Source organism: Rattus norvegicus, chromosome 5 (genome assembly GCF_036323735.1).
Source record: "Rattus norvegicus strain BN/NHsdMcwi chromosome 5, GRCr8, whole genome shotgun sequence".
Classification (NCBI taxonomy): domain Eukaryota; kingdom Metazoa; phylum Chordata; class Mammalia; order Rodentia; family Muridae; genus Rattus; species Rattus norvegicus.
The window spans coordinates 124,904,218-124,919,204 of record NC_086023.1 but is presented as its reverse complement, the minus strand read 5'-3'; the positions used below and the strand labels follow the sequence as shown (position 1 = coordinate 124,919,204).

At 45.2% G+C, this 14,987-nt stretch overlaps 1 protein-coding gene across 2 annotated transcripts in view; it reads right to left on the bottom strand.

Annotated features, from left to right (window-relative positions):
- Fyb2 (FYN binding protein 2) overlaps window positions 1-13,200 on the bottom strand; it is a 123,863-nt gene extending 110,663 nt beyond the window's left edge. The window contains exon 1 of one of the 2 annotated variants that reach the window (XM_063261317.1): window positions 12,839-13,200. In XM_063261317.1, the coding sequence (XP_063117387.1) occupies window positions 12,839-12,847 (9 nt within the window). In that variant the 5' untranslated portion in view covers window positions 12,848-13,200. The remainder of the gene's footprint in view (window positions 1-12,838) is intronic. The other variant, XM_017593779.3, reaches the window with a different exon arrangement.
- Window positions 13,201-14,987: the final 1,787 nt, after the last annotated feature.

Sequence of the window (14,987 nt, the reverse complement as noted above, 5' to 3'; positions counted from 1 at the left end):
GTTATATGATAAAATTTCCTGTGTGGACATCTCGCCAGTGGAATCCTTAATGTTCCTACGTAACTTATACTTGGGCTTACTAACTTGAAGCAGGCCTTTATGAGCCCAGCCTGATTCAACACCAAGCTTGAGGGCTAATCTTGATTATCACCTGGATAAGATGCAGGGTCACCAGGGGAACTATCTCCTGGCAAGTCTCTGAGGGATTATCTAGATTAAGTGAATTGAGGTAGGAAGACACACCCTATTCTGGTTTTATCTCTGTGACACCGATAAACCACTCTGACTAAAAGCTGCGTAGGTGAGGCAACGGTTCCCTTCAGTTTATAGGTTACGGGACATGAGGGCAGGAATGCAAGCAGGAACTTGAAGTAGAAAACACGGAAGAACACTGTTTTCTCGATTACTAGCAAGTCCATGATTAATTAGATTCTTTACATAGCCCAAGACTGCCTGTCCTGACCATGCCTAGTGTCATCCACATTGGGCTGGGTCATCCTACATCAATAAAAATCCAGACAACTCCTCATAGACATGTCCATAGGCCAATCCTTTTTCCTCAATTCATTGAGGAATCTAGGCAGTTCCTCGATGGACTTCCTCTCAGACGGCTAGACTATGTCCAGTTGACAGTCAAAGCTAACCATGATATACATTAGATGTGAGAGGTACAATGACATGCATTGTGGTCCTGGACCATAACCAAGGAGGAAAGAAAGCTGAATACAAGTATTGGTTACTGTGTTTGATGATCTTTGGATGTGATGTGGCCAGCAGCCTCTTGTTCCTCCCCACCTCTCACCCCACCTCCATCTTGGATTGCATTTTCTTTTCTGGAAGTCTATGCACAAAGACAAAAGACCCCTCCTTTCAGTTACCTTTGTCAGGTGTTTTGTCAAGGCGATGAGATAAGTAATAATTTCAAGCTGCAGCAGAGTAGGAGAGAGCGGGACCTAGGTATTTATCCAGTCTACACGTCACTCACTGCCATAATTTCCTTCTGTTGGCACCTTGTATTGTAATTCACAAAACCCTTTCCTCACTAACGTCATCTGATCTCCATAACCATCTGAAAGAAGGTGGGTGACGTTCAATTCCATTCAACAGAAGAGAAACTTAACCTCAAAAGCCTTAAGCAGCTTGGCCATATGGCTGTGCCCTAGTCAACCATGGTCAGGTACACCATTGCCTTGTGCACCTTCTTCTGTGATGTTTCATGCTTACAAGTTCTACCTCACCATCCTCCAGAAAATGTAGGGGACGTGGGCACTTTATTACCAACAGCCAGTGTTAAAGGAATGACATGTGTTAGGTAATATGCTAAGAGCTTCACATCTATAAAAATATCTATGTGGCAAGCTCCATTATTATTATGATGTATTTTGTAGATAAAGCAAGGAAAGTATAGAGCAGTGGAACAGGGCCCCAAGGGCAAGCAGCCAGGGTGATTTGTATCTAGTGAATCCAGCCATGCAGTCTGCATTAAAAAACAAGCAAGCAAGCAAGCAAGCAAACAAACAAACAAACAAATGTTTCCCATCTCTTCCCTTCTCCCATCCCAACTCTGTTAGGCAACTGTTTAGCCTCTAAAGGACTCACTAATATATTTTTAACTATTCTCAGCAACCCGTCTACCATAGCCAGGACACGATACATCTCCCTCTCTTGACCCTGTTTGATCAGGCATGGTCTTTAATATCATGTATGTTTATCACTTTATTCACCACATCTGCTTTTCTGTTTCTCTGTGGACCGTGAGTGCCTTCACAGTGTGCTGTCATCATTGCCAGCAGCATCAGCTAATGCCACCATAGTGTTCACCATTCTAAGTGTTCGGTAGAAACCCTGAGCTCAGGAGAGTTCGGGCACTGTCAATAAGTGGGTAGGGTCCTCCACCGAGGTGCTCAGAGAGGTGAATAACAGGCTGAAGATCACACACCCAGTGGGAGGTAGTAGCGGCATTCAGACGCAGGGACTGAGAGGGGTTCGCTTTTGTGACGCTGGAGATGGAAAATAGGGCCTCAAAAATGCCTCCCAGATGCTCTACCACCGAGCTACAGCCCACCCTGAAGACAAGAGATTTGAGAGGCATTCTACAAAAGTTCCCTCTTCCCATAATCCCTGAAACAATGCAGAAAGAGTAGTCATAGCCGAAGGAGAAGAGTCTCAACACACCAAGCCCATGAGACATAAAAGCACAACTTGCCTGTGAGTCTCTGTGGAAAAATGAAAGCAGTTTTGGTTACGCACAAGCAGGGAAATGGCATGGCCAAGATAGTCTCACTGTTCCTCAAGTTTCTTTCAGAGAAGGTGTTTCTTCACAGTAACAGGACAACAATGAATCTCACAGAATGTTGTCCCATTAATAGTTTCCACCTAAAAGAGTTGTACTAAAAGTACAGCTGAGACCGTTTGAGCACTTTCCGACTAAGTCCTTGAAGCATCAGTGTGTGTAGATGTTGCCTGGTGGTGTATGACTCTCCCACACATCCCAGCTGAGGCAATGCTACTGTTGATGCAGTTTTATGGAATCCTGTTTAGGAGAGGATATTTAACTACAAGAGTCACCACTGGGGACATTTACTAAGAAACTCCATGTTCTATCATAATGAAGAAATGTGATGGAGAACAGGGTGCATAAGAAGAAAACCTACTGACTGCCTTTCCCTGCTGGCACAATGAGTTGAGAAAGACCTGGAGCCACCCATGGGAGATGTCTCCAAACCCTCAGAGCCTCTCTTTTTCTATGAAAAGTTGGGGGTGGTGACACTTGGTCATACAGAACATATAGATTTACAGGCCATGCATGTCTTTGGTCCAGTACTCCTATTCAGACAGATATGGGAATCTTTAAGAGGCAGGCTAGGTCCTAAGATTTTCCAGAAACTTCTCTCTGAAAAGATAGACAGAGTCAGAGTCTCTATTTCCTCTGTGATGAATGATTGATACTCAGAGATTGTAACCTGGCTGCAAGGAAGAGTTTCTGGCTTGTAGAGAAGTTAAGACAGTGATGGCTATTTAATTTCTTGGTAAATGTTCTAATCAGTATTCTCTGGAGGAAGAAAACTGATAGAATGAGTTCACATTTGAAGGAGCACTCACAGGAGTGCCCAGTAGGTTGATTCCAGATTCAGTTAAGTCTATGACCAAGACCAGTCATCATAGTAAACATACGACTCTACTCCAAATGGAAAATTAAAAGTGTAGTACATAAGCTAATGTTTCTGTGTTTTTCCAAATAAACTCAGAAAGTGGTGGTCTATTCTGCTGAACATCTAGGGACTTTAAGTGAAGCATATGGTTCAAAGATTGGTTCCCTGGCTCTTCATCCATGAGACTTTGAACAAAACCAGGCAACCCAGAGAACCATTTCCTTGTCTCTGAAATGGAGATAGAGTCTTTCTCGTGGGGTTGGTGAGGTCTGAATGAAATTGTTGGACCGTGCTCTATAAATATCTTCCATCCTCCCCAGGACATTGAGTTCATTAAAATAGTCACTAAGCACAGAACTGTGGTAAATAGCAAGGAGAAGTGAGAACAGAGAACACACATCTACAGGTATAAATGGTTTATGGTGGTGGTACACCACCAGACCTTGGGTTCCTTGGTCTATGACCTGGAAATCAAACAAGGCAGAAGACATAAATACTTAAGCATCCTTTATTCAAAATGTGTGGGCCCAGTAGTATATTGGGTTTCTCTCGTATTCCTTATAAGTTTGGAATATTCTATATATGTATTATGATATTAAATCTAAATACAAGATTCATGTATATATCATATATATCTTATACCGTAGCCTGAAGGTAATCTAAATAATTCTTTGTATGAACCAAAAGGAGATGGTGTGAAAACCTCTGTGATACCCTGTCAGTCAGTGCTCAGGGCAGCTCACATGTGAGAGTATTTCTGGTTTGGAGTCTTCAGATCAGGGCTACGTCTCATGTACCACACTCTTCAGCTGCCCTGCACATCAGTCAGATGATACAGACAGTTCTGCTGCTACATGATCTTAGCTGTCTGCTCTCCACATTTAACTCCTCTCTCACAAGCAATAAAGCGAAAGGCCACAGAGGGTAAAATAATTCACCTTCAGGTATCCAGGCATGAGAGGAGGACACCAAATTGGACAAGAGTCCCAAGACTACCAGCCTCATGCTCTTTGCTCACACCACAGAAGACAGGAAAGTCCCAGGACACACATTCCACACACTCCAAAGAGCATCACTGCAGACCTGGGGGGCACAGGCCTATGAGAGGCTTCTTGGGAGGCTATGTAGGAGGGCTACAAGTTCAAGGATTTCTTGGGCTACAGAGTGAGTTCAAGACCAGACTGGGCAATGAAACATTAATGAGACCCTGCCTTTAAAAAGAGAAAAGAAAGAAAAGAAAAGGGAAGAAAGGTGAACAGAATGGGTTGGTAGAGTAGCATACAGAAAGTACTAGCTAGGTTCGATCCTTGTCACTCAAAATAAGGACAACAAGCACAATAAACAATAACAACCACCGCCAACCAAACAAGAAAGAGCACACCAGTGGTGGGTACTTTGGTTTTAGAGGGCATCTGAAGCTGCCATGTCTCTATTTGTCCTTTAAAACTTTATAAATGATACTGGCTTAATAAGAATTCAGTCCTCAAAAGTTTTAGAAACAATCCTCGCCTCCAGCTCCTTTGTCTCCTCTTGCCTCCAGCCATGGCTGATTTTTGAGACAAGTTATGGACTACTTCACCAAAGATGTGGGGGTTGGGGGATGCAGGGCTTGGAGGTGGTTTGCACCACTGGTAAGTGGTGGCTCTGCTCTAATTCTATGGACGGGAGAGCTTGGCACTATCAACAACTGCGAGTGTAGCATTTTAGTCTTCCTGTTTATTGAAATACACGATTCAAAATGTAATCCTTATTGACTAAATTGACAGGCGTTACTATACACACAAACAGATGAGAAACATTAAAGTCAGAGAAGACAACCTACTTGTCTGGGGACAAACAGCAAGTGTATGGCAGGTTGGTGGATCACATGCAGGTCCTGGACTAACATTTTAGCCCTCTGTTCCATAAGCATCCACTATCGTCACGATGAAAGGGACAAAGCCAGTCAACAAGAACTGCAACCGGAAGGCCAGCAAGATGGCATAGTGCATGACTCTCAACCTGTGGGTCGAGACCCCTCAGGGTCCCATTTCAGATATTTACATTATGAGTCATAAGGGTAGCAAGATAACAATTATGAAGTAGCAATGAAATAGCTTTATAGTGGGAGGCAACCACAACACTATAGTGGGAGGCGACTACAACACTGTATTAAAAGGCTGCAGGATTAGGAAGGCATAGTGGGAAAGGCAATTTCTGCAAAGGGTGATCACCTGAGTTTGGTTCCTAGGACACACATGGCAGAAGAGAGTTAACTCTTCTAGTTAGTTGTCCTCTGACCTCCACACTTGTGCACCATGGCATGCGTCTGTGCGCATACACACACACACACACACACACACACACACACACACACACACACACAGAGAGAGAGAGAGAGAGAGAGAGAGAGAGAGAGAGAGAGAGAGAGAGTGAATAAAACATAAAAACCACAGAAGAATCACACTTTGAGTTAAGCAGTCTTAGTTTGCACCAGGATCCTGCCCTATCTTTGGAATGGAAAGGTAACAGTAAAAGTAGTCAAGAGATGAGAGAAAGGGGAAATCCGAACTCTTTCCGTAGTCAGGGTACGAAGTTGCTTGATCTTTCTAAAGTAGTCTAAGCAACTTGTCTGTATTTAATGAGTCCTCGCACATAGGGTGATAGTTTGACTAATCTTTGAAACTCTTTCTAGGCATTTGTTAACTGGGTAGAACACCAACTTTGATGCCAACCTCATGTCTGTCCCAAGTCCCTTTTCTGAAGAACTAAGCATAGTTACTGTTTTGGAGTGGGTCCAAACATGAAACATCACCCTGCATAAAAAAAAAAATCTCGAATATTAACATCAACTTTCTTGTTAACTTGCATAGATGGGTTCTTGCAGAACTTTGCTGGTGCATCCATGATTAAATGCCATAAGTTGTGACTTAAACAAGAGACATTTGTTGTCTGATGGTTCTGGAAGGTTCAAGAGGCAGGTAGGGTCAGTTCCCTCTTGGGGAGTGTAGGTCTTTCACTCAGCTTGGAGCCCAATGGTGCTCTTGATGTTCACAGGGTGTTCTCACATCCCACGGTCTATTCTTTGCATAGCCCCTGTTTAAATCCTCTGTTCTGAGGATATCACTCGTGCTGGATTAAAACTGACTCCTGTGGCCTCGCTTCAACTTGACTATTCTGTAAAGACCCTCGAAATAACACCTATGCTCTCCAAGCACTGCGGGCCTTCAGTATAAGGCTGACACAATTCAACTGTAGCAGCCACTTGTTCCTTCTGTAAGTTACTGTTATGTCAGATGTAGCATTATTTGCCCTTTGAGCTTGGTGGGGTGGTCTGAGTTCTTTATTCCTAGGAATATATTTAAGCCTCTGTGGAATGCTAAGCGGCAGATATTATTTTCTCTCCTTTCCAAGTGGAGCACCTGGGAGCCTGAGAAATTAAATATCTTGTTCAAAACCAAGAAACTGGCATTTGTCAGAGCTAGGGACAAACCAGTCAGGTTGCCTCATGGGGCTGTATTTTTGAGAGGCAAGCTTTCCTGTCTCTTATAAGACAGGTTTTTGCCCCATGGGACCTCAGAGCCTACACTTGGATCTATTCAAAGGACCTGAGGTTTTGCAAGGAGAGGAGAGACCAGTTGTGGCCCAAGAGCTCAGAAAGAATTCTTGGCAAAGCAGGGCTTGATTTGAGTCACACCAGCCTTCAGTCATGCCTCTGGCTAAGGATGCTTACAGAAATGCCAGGCTGGAACAGGGATAGCCCAGGGACAATGGCTAAAGTGGGAGGATACTTTGTGGGCACCAAGACTGCAGCCCTGTCTGCTGGGCTGACAAGCATGGGTTTTCTGTCACAGGTATCAAGAATGACTGAGATGGGACAGCAGAATGATGTGACCCACATTGCCTGCTGGGAACATTTCTCCTAGGAGAAATGTAGGTGAGTGATTTGGAGGAGGGGGATTTGACTCTTCCTTTGAAGAAAGGATGATAAGGGTGGGAGTTGCTATGAGGCAATGATGCAGGCCACTTCTTGTCTCACCAGCAAGGACGAAACACTACAGTCTGAGAGGATGCTTCCCACAGCCCTCCAGGCAAGACAGACGAGAGCTGCCCAGCCTTTCATTCACTGATTTACTGGGTGGTTTCTTTTCCCTCATAACTCATCTATGAAGTTGCCAAACTTTACAAAACAAACAAACAAACAAACAAAAAACCATAGTCTTACCCCATAACCTAGACTAGCCTGGAATGCACAGCAGTCTCCTGCCTCAGCCTTCTGGGTATTGGGATTACAGGTGTGCACCACCACACCTCTCAACCACAACTGCTTCTAGTCTCTCCAGACAAGCTCACCGACCAGAGTCTGTCATTGCAGGAGGATCCTCAAGGATTAATCCTTGTGACTGGAGATACACACAGACAGAAGGCAGCTGGCATTCTGTTATTTAGCAATAGATATTCCCTTAGGGCCTTTTCCTTAAACACCAGATTATTTAGGTAAAAAAAAAAAAAACCAAACAAACATTTCTCTTGAAGCATTGCTAAGCTGTGTTTCATAGGGATTCGTGCCTAGATTCTATTCCAGTTAGCCAAAGGTGATGTTGGTAATAGATTACCACCTCAGGACCACCACAGGACATGCAGCTCAACCCTGAAATTTAGAGGAAAAGTTCCCCTACTCCAACCCAATGAGAACTTCAGTTTTCAGAGTAATCCATGGGCATCACCAAGGGCCTTTTAATCCCCGTCCTTTCTAAATCTTAGGATTCCATTATGGCAACTCCCCTGGGGCTGAGAGATGGCTCAGCGGTTAAGAGCACTGATTGCTCTTCCAGAGGTCTGAGTTCAAATCTCAGCAACCACATGGTGGCTCACAACCATCTGTAATGAGATCTGATGCCCGCTACTGGTGTGTCTGAAGACAGCTACGGTGTACTTATATATAATAAATAAATACATCTTTAAAAAAAGTGTCCCCTGACTCACATTGTGTCATTGTGTTCCTTTGAACCTGTCTGCTGTCCTCCACCCCACCCCCACTCTTCATTTCCTCTTCCTCTGATACATTGCTACCAACTCCTCTGACATTCTGCACAGACAGCAGCCCCTCAAATGAGTCCTCATGCTGGGCTAGACACCAGCCACACTGCTGCCATTGAGGCTGGGATGATCTTCATTATTCTACTTTCTGCCATTTGTTTTCTTTAATGCTCTGCTGAATAAGAGAGACACTAGACATCGGTAAAGCAGGTCCCTCTCAGATGCTAATGCGGGCCTGGCCCAGGGAGATGCCTGATCCATGTCCATCCGCTGATGAGAGCTGGGCCTAACTAGCAGATCTCCCAACTCTACATAAAAAAGAACAGGATACCCAAGGTACAGAGACTGGATGGGTAATTTCAAACCACTGCCAATTTTCTGCCCCTGGGACTCAAATTTCCTTGTAAAATGGGAGTTGTTAAACTGGTTGGACTTTGAGAGATTTCCCAACTCCAGCACTTGCTCAAGTCACTTGGCTGCCAATGGGCAGAGGTGAACTTCAATGTGGCTTGATTCTCAATGTGGTTCAAGCTTATCCATCAAACATTTGAGCCCTGTTTGGTGACACCTTGACTAGTGAGCTCTAACTAAAAAATGCTACAGTTCTTTCTTGCCAAGACTGGACCCAAGTGAAAACACACCTGACCAAGAGCACATGCATTTGAAAAAGGACTTACCAACCTCTCAGTATGAGGATCTGTAAAGCAGCCCCCATGGTGTCACGAGCGCGCGTGCGCACGTATGTATGTGTGTGTGTGTGTGTGTGTGTGTGTGTGTGTGAAGTATGCATATGTACCTATGTGTACATATTTGCATATGCATGAGGAGACCACACCAATTGAGCCAGCTCAAAACATACTCTTACAGAATTCCTCCAAAACATATATTTATTAGAAAGAATTGTTTGCCATTGTTTGTTTGCGACAGGGTCTCCCTATGTAACCTTGAATGGTCTGGAACTGCTATGTAGATAAGGCTGGCCTTGAGCTCAGAAATCTACATTCTTGGCCTCCAGAGTGCTAGGATTAAAGCTGTGTAGCAACATTACTTTTTTTTTTTTTTTAAAAGAAAGAATCTCAGTGTGTAGCATAGGCTGGTCTTAAATTTGAGGTCCTCCTGCCTCAGCTTTCTAAATGCTAGGATTAGAGGTGTGTACTACTATGACCAGATAAATAACTTTTCTTTTAATAACTGGGAAAAAAACCTAAATGTACCCTTTTGGTTTTATGCCTACGAATACAGAACCAAACAACAGGAAATTGAGTGACATAAAACAAACATAAACCTGCCTTCTGGATCTACCAATTGCATAGGAGGAGAATATCGACACGGCCCAGTTGGGTGAGTTTTCTATCCACGGGGTGTTGATGAAAGCCACTCTGTGGGGTTTGCCTGGTGCTGGCATGGTCTGTGGGGCCCTGAGAGTGGTCTTGCAGGAAGGCCAGCAAGCAAGACTCATCTGGAGCTGTCAGTCAGGATGTACATGAGGTGATTTTCAGCATGAAAGCAGCAAAGGCTGCTGACCTAGCTCAGGGCTGTAAGAATCACTTCTCAAAACAAGACGGGGACGGCGTGCCTCCTAGGGGTCTGTGAAGTCCTACAGGGCCAAATGTGGCAACCTGCAATGTTCAAGGCAGCCTGCAGTTTTGCCCAGACACAGAATAGGGAGCCTGCTTTCCCGTCTTGTGGAGAATATTGGAGCATGTGAGGTCAGTTTTAACACCACGGTCTTAAACAGCACTGTCCTAATGCAGATCTTATTCTGATTAGTCTCCTGCTTCAACCTCCCCAGTGAACTCTGAAGCTGAGGATCCCTCTGGATAATTAGCCCTTCCATCATTCCATGTCTAAAACTGACTCCTGCTCTCCTGAACTGCTCAGAATTATGTCGCCTTAAAAACACCGGTTCTATCCTTCCTCAAGTTGAGCCTTTATCCCTTCAGGTCATTGACAATCCTCTTCCTCCCCCCTTCCCTTTTCTAGTCAGTATACCACGATGACTCCACCTTTAACATACAGATGTACCTTGACTTATGACAGGACAATGGCCTAACCATCCCATGGTAAGTAGAAAATACCATATCGTAAGCTAAAAATGCAGTTGATACACCCATCCTAGTAAAACTCATTGCTTAGCAACAGAGAACACACCGAATATTCATTTGCCTGTATAGCACCACACATGGCTGATCCAGGAAAACGTCGAAACTCACAACTCAAAGTAGTTTTTTTTTTTTAACCAAATGAGAGCCTCAGAAAGCCAAAACATTGTTAGACCAATCATCCAAAGTCAGAGACCCAGAATCCGACACTTCTAACCACCACCCCTGCTAAGCCTGGCCCACACCACTTCTCCTTAGACCTGTGCACCTTCCCTCTACCAGGTCAGCCAGCGGCTGCTCTCAAGCTTCTGGCCATCTCGTTTCCAAACTACAGTCACCTGATTCTTAGGAAATGAAAGCCAGATGGTGCCAGATAGCTACTCACCATCGTTGGGCAAAGCTAGTTTCTACTAAGGGTTCCACACCCTTTATTATGTGAGCGTTCGCCCCTTGCTTCCTCTGCTTCTTTAGTTTACACTGGACGGTTTGGTCTTCACCAAAGCAGTTTAGATGAACTAGTACCTCTCAATGGAATCTTTCCCCCCAAACATCCACACAACCACTCTCTTAACCTAAAGCTTCTGTCCTGTTTCCTCTTTACAGCGACCTTTGACACTGCCCCTTAGAATGGCAGTCTCCTCTGCTGCCTCGTGACCTTAGATCCCACTCCTCTCTGAACATCTGCATTGCATTAGCTGCCATTTAACCCTTAGTTTGTGTTTCCTTCTCCTTTCTTACTAGTATGTAAGCTTCATGAATGAGTTTTCTACAGCTACCTAGCGTAGCGTGGCCTCGAACTTTTGATCCTGCCTCAGCCTTCCAGGTACTGGAATCACACATGTACCAGTGTGCCTGGCTAACACAGATAGTTTGCACTGTTGGGTTCCTAGCTGCATCCATGTACCCAAAAAGGGAGTTGACCAGACAAAGAAGGTGCTCAAAATTTATATATTATATAAAGGAATGTTTGGTTGGCTTTCTAAAACAATAGACGGATCCTTTCCAGATGAGAAACTGCCCATATTTCTTTTGGGGTCTTTCCTCATCTTTCTGAGCAGAGGAAGATGTGCACTGTTTTTTCTTGTCCTAAACAATGTTACTAGGAAGCAAATAGGTCCTTTCGTACTTTTTGTACATTCTGACCGTTCTGCTGGAGTAATTAATCCTTGCTCGTGCTGCCAGGCTTGGAGTTGGCACCCAGGAGCCAACCTGAGCCTAGGCCCTAGCCCTGCTCTGACTGATGGTGCCATCCCGTGAAGCAGTACCGTACTGTCCTTCAGCTTCCTCACCTAAAAACCCCGGAGACAATGACCTCCAGGTCTTTGTCCTATCAGGTTGATAAGCAGACATAGTGGTGGGCAGTTCAGATCCTGGTTAGCCAGAGAGGGCAGAATGTAAATTGTCTTCTCTTTTTTTTTTCCTGAATCCACATGGATCAGTTCAGCCTGGCAGGTGGCCAGCATGGAAGAAGGTCCCAAAAGTTGACCAATAGAAGATGGCATGGTGACACATGCCTGTAATTCAAGCATTTGAAAGGTTGAGGCCAGTCTGGGTTGTAAAGTAAGACCTTTTCTAAATAAAAACAATTTCCCCCACCCCAGTAAAAGAATGAGTTTCTAAACATGGTAGCGCCACAAGTGGGCTGGAACTGGCATCCTTGGCTCCCCTTCTCCAAAGCTCAACTGAGTGATGTGAACTGCCAGAGATACAAGTGTTGGCAGAAATACAAGAGTCCCTTTAAAACTCCGGAGCTGTCCTTGCCCAGCCACAGATGAATGGTCCACCATTCTAACTGTAAACCAAACATCTGGGTGGGAAGTGATGCAATTTCAGGAGTAAATAACTTTCTTCCAAATATTTAATAGAGACACAGCACAACATCTTTATATGCTTCTGCAGAATGAAAGCCACTAACAGAACAGCAGGGCAAGGATTTGAGACGATGGGGTTAGCCAGGCAAAATCTCTAAATATGCCAATAGCATTCAGCCATTCAAAGTCGTTCAAAACCTCGTGTTGCTTTTGTCAAAACCAAAAACCTCCAGGGTCCCCCTGTGTGACTCTGACTGGTTTTAGCCTTTCAACACTCCAGCCTCTGCCTCTGGAGCCTTCACACGCCTCGGCTCAACTTTTTTCATGCACCTTCAGTCTCAGAGAAGGGAGATTCCCTAAGGCTCAAGGGCACTAGCACTTTCGTCCCAGACCACAGAGTTCATAGGGAAGAGCGATGTAAAAATGCCACAGGGCATACCACTTACCACCTTTTCCCACAGTCATGCTCTGTCCTTGAACTTGGATACCCATCTGCCACCGCAGAGGACAGAGAAAGAAAGTCAACAATGAAGTGACAGGCACTTGAACTGTGGCTTGGGTTATAGACAGAGTGCCTCCGGTTCTGTAGAGACACAGGACACGGGACTCCTGAGCAAGGCCAGCATGCCAGTTTCATCAGGATACCTGTTTGTTCGGCCCAGGGCACACGGGGCAGCTCTTTCCCTAGGACTTTCTCCTTTGGAAGGAACTAAAGTTCGCAAGGTGACAGTCCACACGCAAGCGGGTGCCTTACCTCTTCCATTGTGGTCCTCCGAGGCTCCGACTGGGAGACAATGCCAGCTTCCCAGAGCTGGATCTTGGGGCCAACAACGCTCCCTCCTCCGCCCGCCAGCGTGCAGTCACTTCCCCTGTCCGGGACAGGCTGGAACCGGGACTCTCCACCTGCTCCACCTGGGCAGTGGCTCCTCCCTCCCTCAGGGCTGGGAGTGGGCGGGCCTCCATCCTCCCAGTTGGACCTGCTGCATAGGGGTAGGGGGAGGTGTGTGGGCAGAAGGCTTTGCCCGCTGCTCCCAAGGTTTCCTTGTCATCACTCCCTCTGCAAGGGTTTCACTTTGTGTCTGCGTCGGGTCCTCTCCCATCACATCCCATCCGGGGGAGTTTCTGGGAGCTGAGTACATCTTATCACTAAAGTTAGATTGAAAAGCTCAGGACACTGTGATCTCCTTTAGTGATACCCTCGCCCAACTCCGCCCCTGCTGGTGGCTACTTAATTTCACAAAAGCTGCTCAGGGCCCCAAGAAAAGAAAACTCTGAAGTGTGGCTAATCGGGCAGGTGCGTTTGATGGGGGTGTGAGAGGACGATGAAATAAATTATACTTGTTATACCTGTTTTAAAGACAGGTATGGTCCCCAGTGTTTGAATGCATGGATCCCTTTAACTCTTACAAGTAGCCCTGGCATATCCAACTGTCCTCCTTTTAGCAGGGCAGGAACTGGAGCTTAGAGGAGATGCCTTTATCTAGCTTGGAGTGACTCTGGTAGGATGCTGAAGGAAAGAGGCTCTGATTGACTAATGATGACTTTCGGTTCTGATTTCTTTGCCATTTCCTTCCAGAGCCGGTCCTGGCTGGAAACCCAAACTTCAGTTCCTAGATTTGGGGAGGGGCGGATCTCCCAACTGTCATGGGGATTGGAGGTGGGCAAGGTGAATGACCTGTGCTTTGATTTATATATAGTCTGCTGAGTTTTATTAGGTTTTTTTTTTTTTTTTTTTTTTTTTTTTGTGGGGGAAAAATCTGTTTGTGTTTGTTTGTTTGGTGCAGAGTTTCCCACTTAGGCTACCTTCAGACTTGCATATTTAACTTGGAATGGCCTCCGAGCAAATCATTATTGTTGTTTTCTCTCTATATTGCTCCGGCTACCTTGGACTCACTGTGTAGACCAGGTTGGCCTCAAACTTATAGAGATCCACTTCCCTATGCCTCCCTAGTGCCATGATTTAAGGCATTGATCACCATGCCTTGGCTTTCAAAGTCTTAAAAACACGATTCCCCTGTCTTGACAGGAGGAGAGTAGGAAGGAAGTACCCGCTTGTTTATCCCCTAAGAGGTAACCGACTGCAGGACTTTCGTTTTGCTCAGCGCTGCTCACTGCCATGTTTGCTGTCTTTCCTCAAGGCCAAGGGTCATTTGCTCAGCGCTCTGGTCCTCTATATCCAGGTATACTTCACAGCTCTGAGCCTCAGGGGCCTTTGGGCCGCCAACATCCCCATGGTCCCAACGCAAGGGCTCCCCCTGGTGGCGTCAGGACAGCCTACATGGCAGAGTGTTAAGCAGGGCTTCAGGGTTACCCAACAACCCACCTAGATCCAGAGGCTCCTAGAGGTTATCTGGTTTGGCCCTGAACTAGTTAGAGTGGTGAGTTCTAGTGTATACTAGGAACCTACATAAAACTTGGGTGAGGGAATTATCTTTCCAGTAGATAAAAGGCTTGGCCTCCTCCTCCATCCGTTGGGCTCCTTTGGACTTTCCTGGCTTTTCTGTACTTCCTACTGTCTACTGTAGCTAATGTTTAGAAGCTAGGATCTGCATATGAACAAGGAGATGGTATTTTTTCTTTCTAAGCCTGGATTATATGAATTTTATAACTTGGTTTTGCTTTACAACTGAATGCAATTCCACCATGTATGTGCTCCCCATTTCATTACCAGTTCGTGTATTGATGGACATCTAGGCTGATTTTTGTTTTAAGAGAGAGAAAGAATATGATGTTGGGTGAGTAGGAATGGCAAGATCTGGGAGGAGTGGGGGAGGGGAAAGACTATAACAAAATATATTGTATAATTTTCAAATTAATTAGCCCTTCTGTGTGCATTTTGCCTCCATGTATTTATGTGCAGTACATGTCTGAAGTGCCTGCAGAGCCAGAAGAGGACTTTTTGT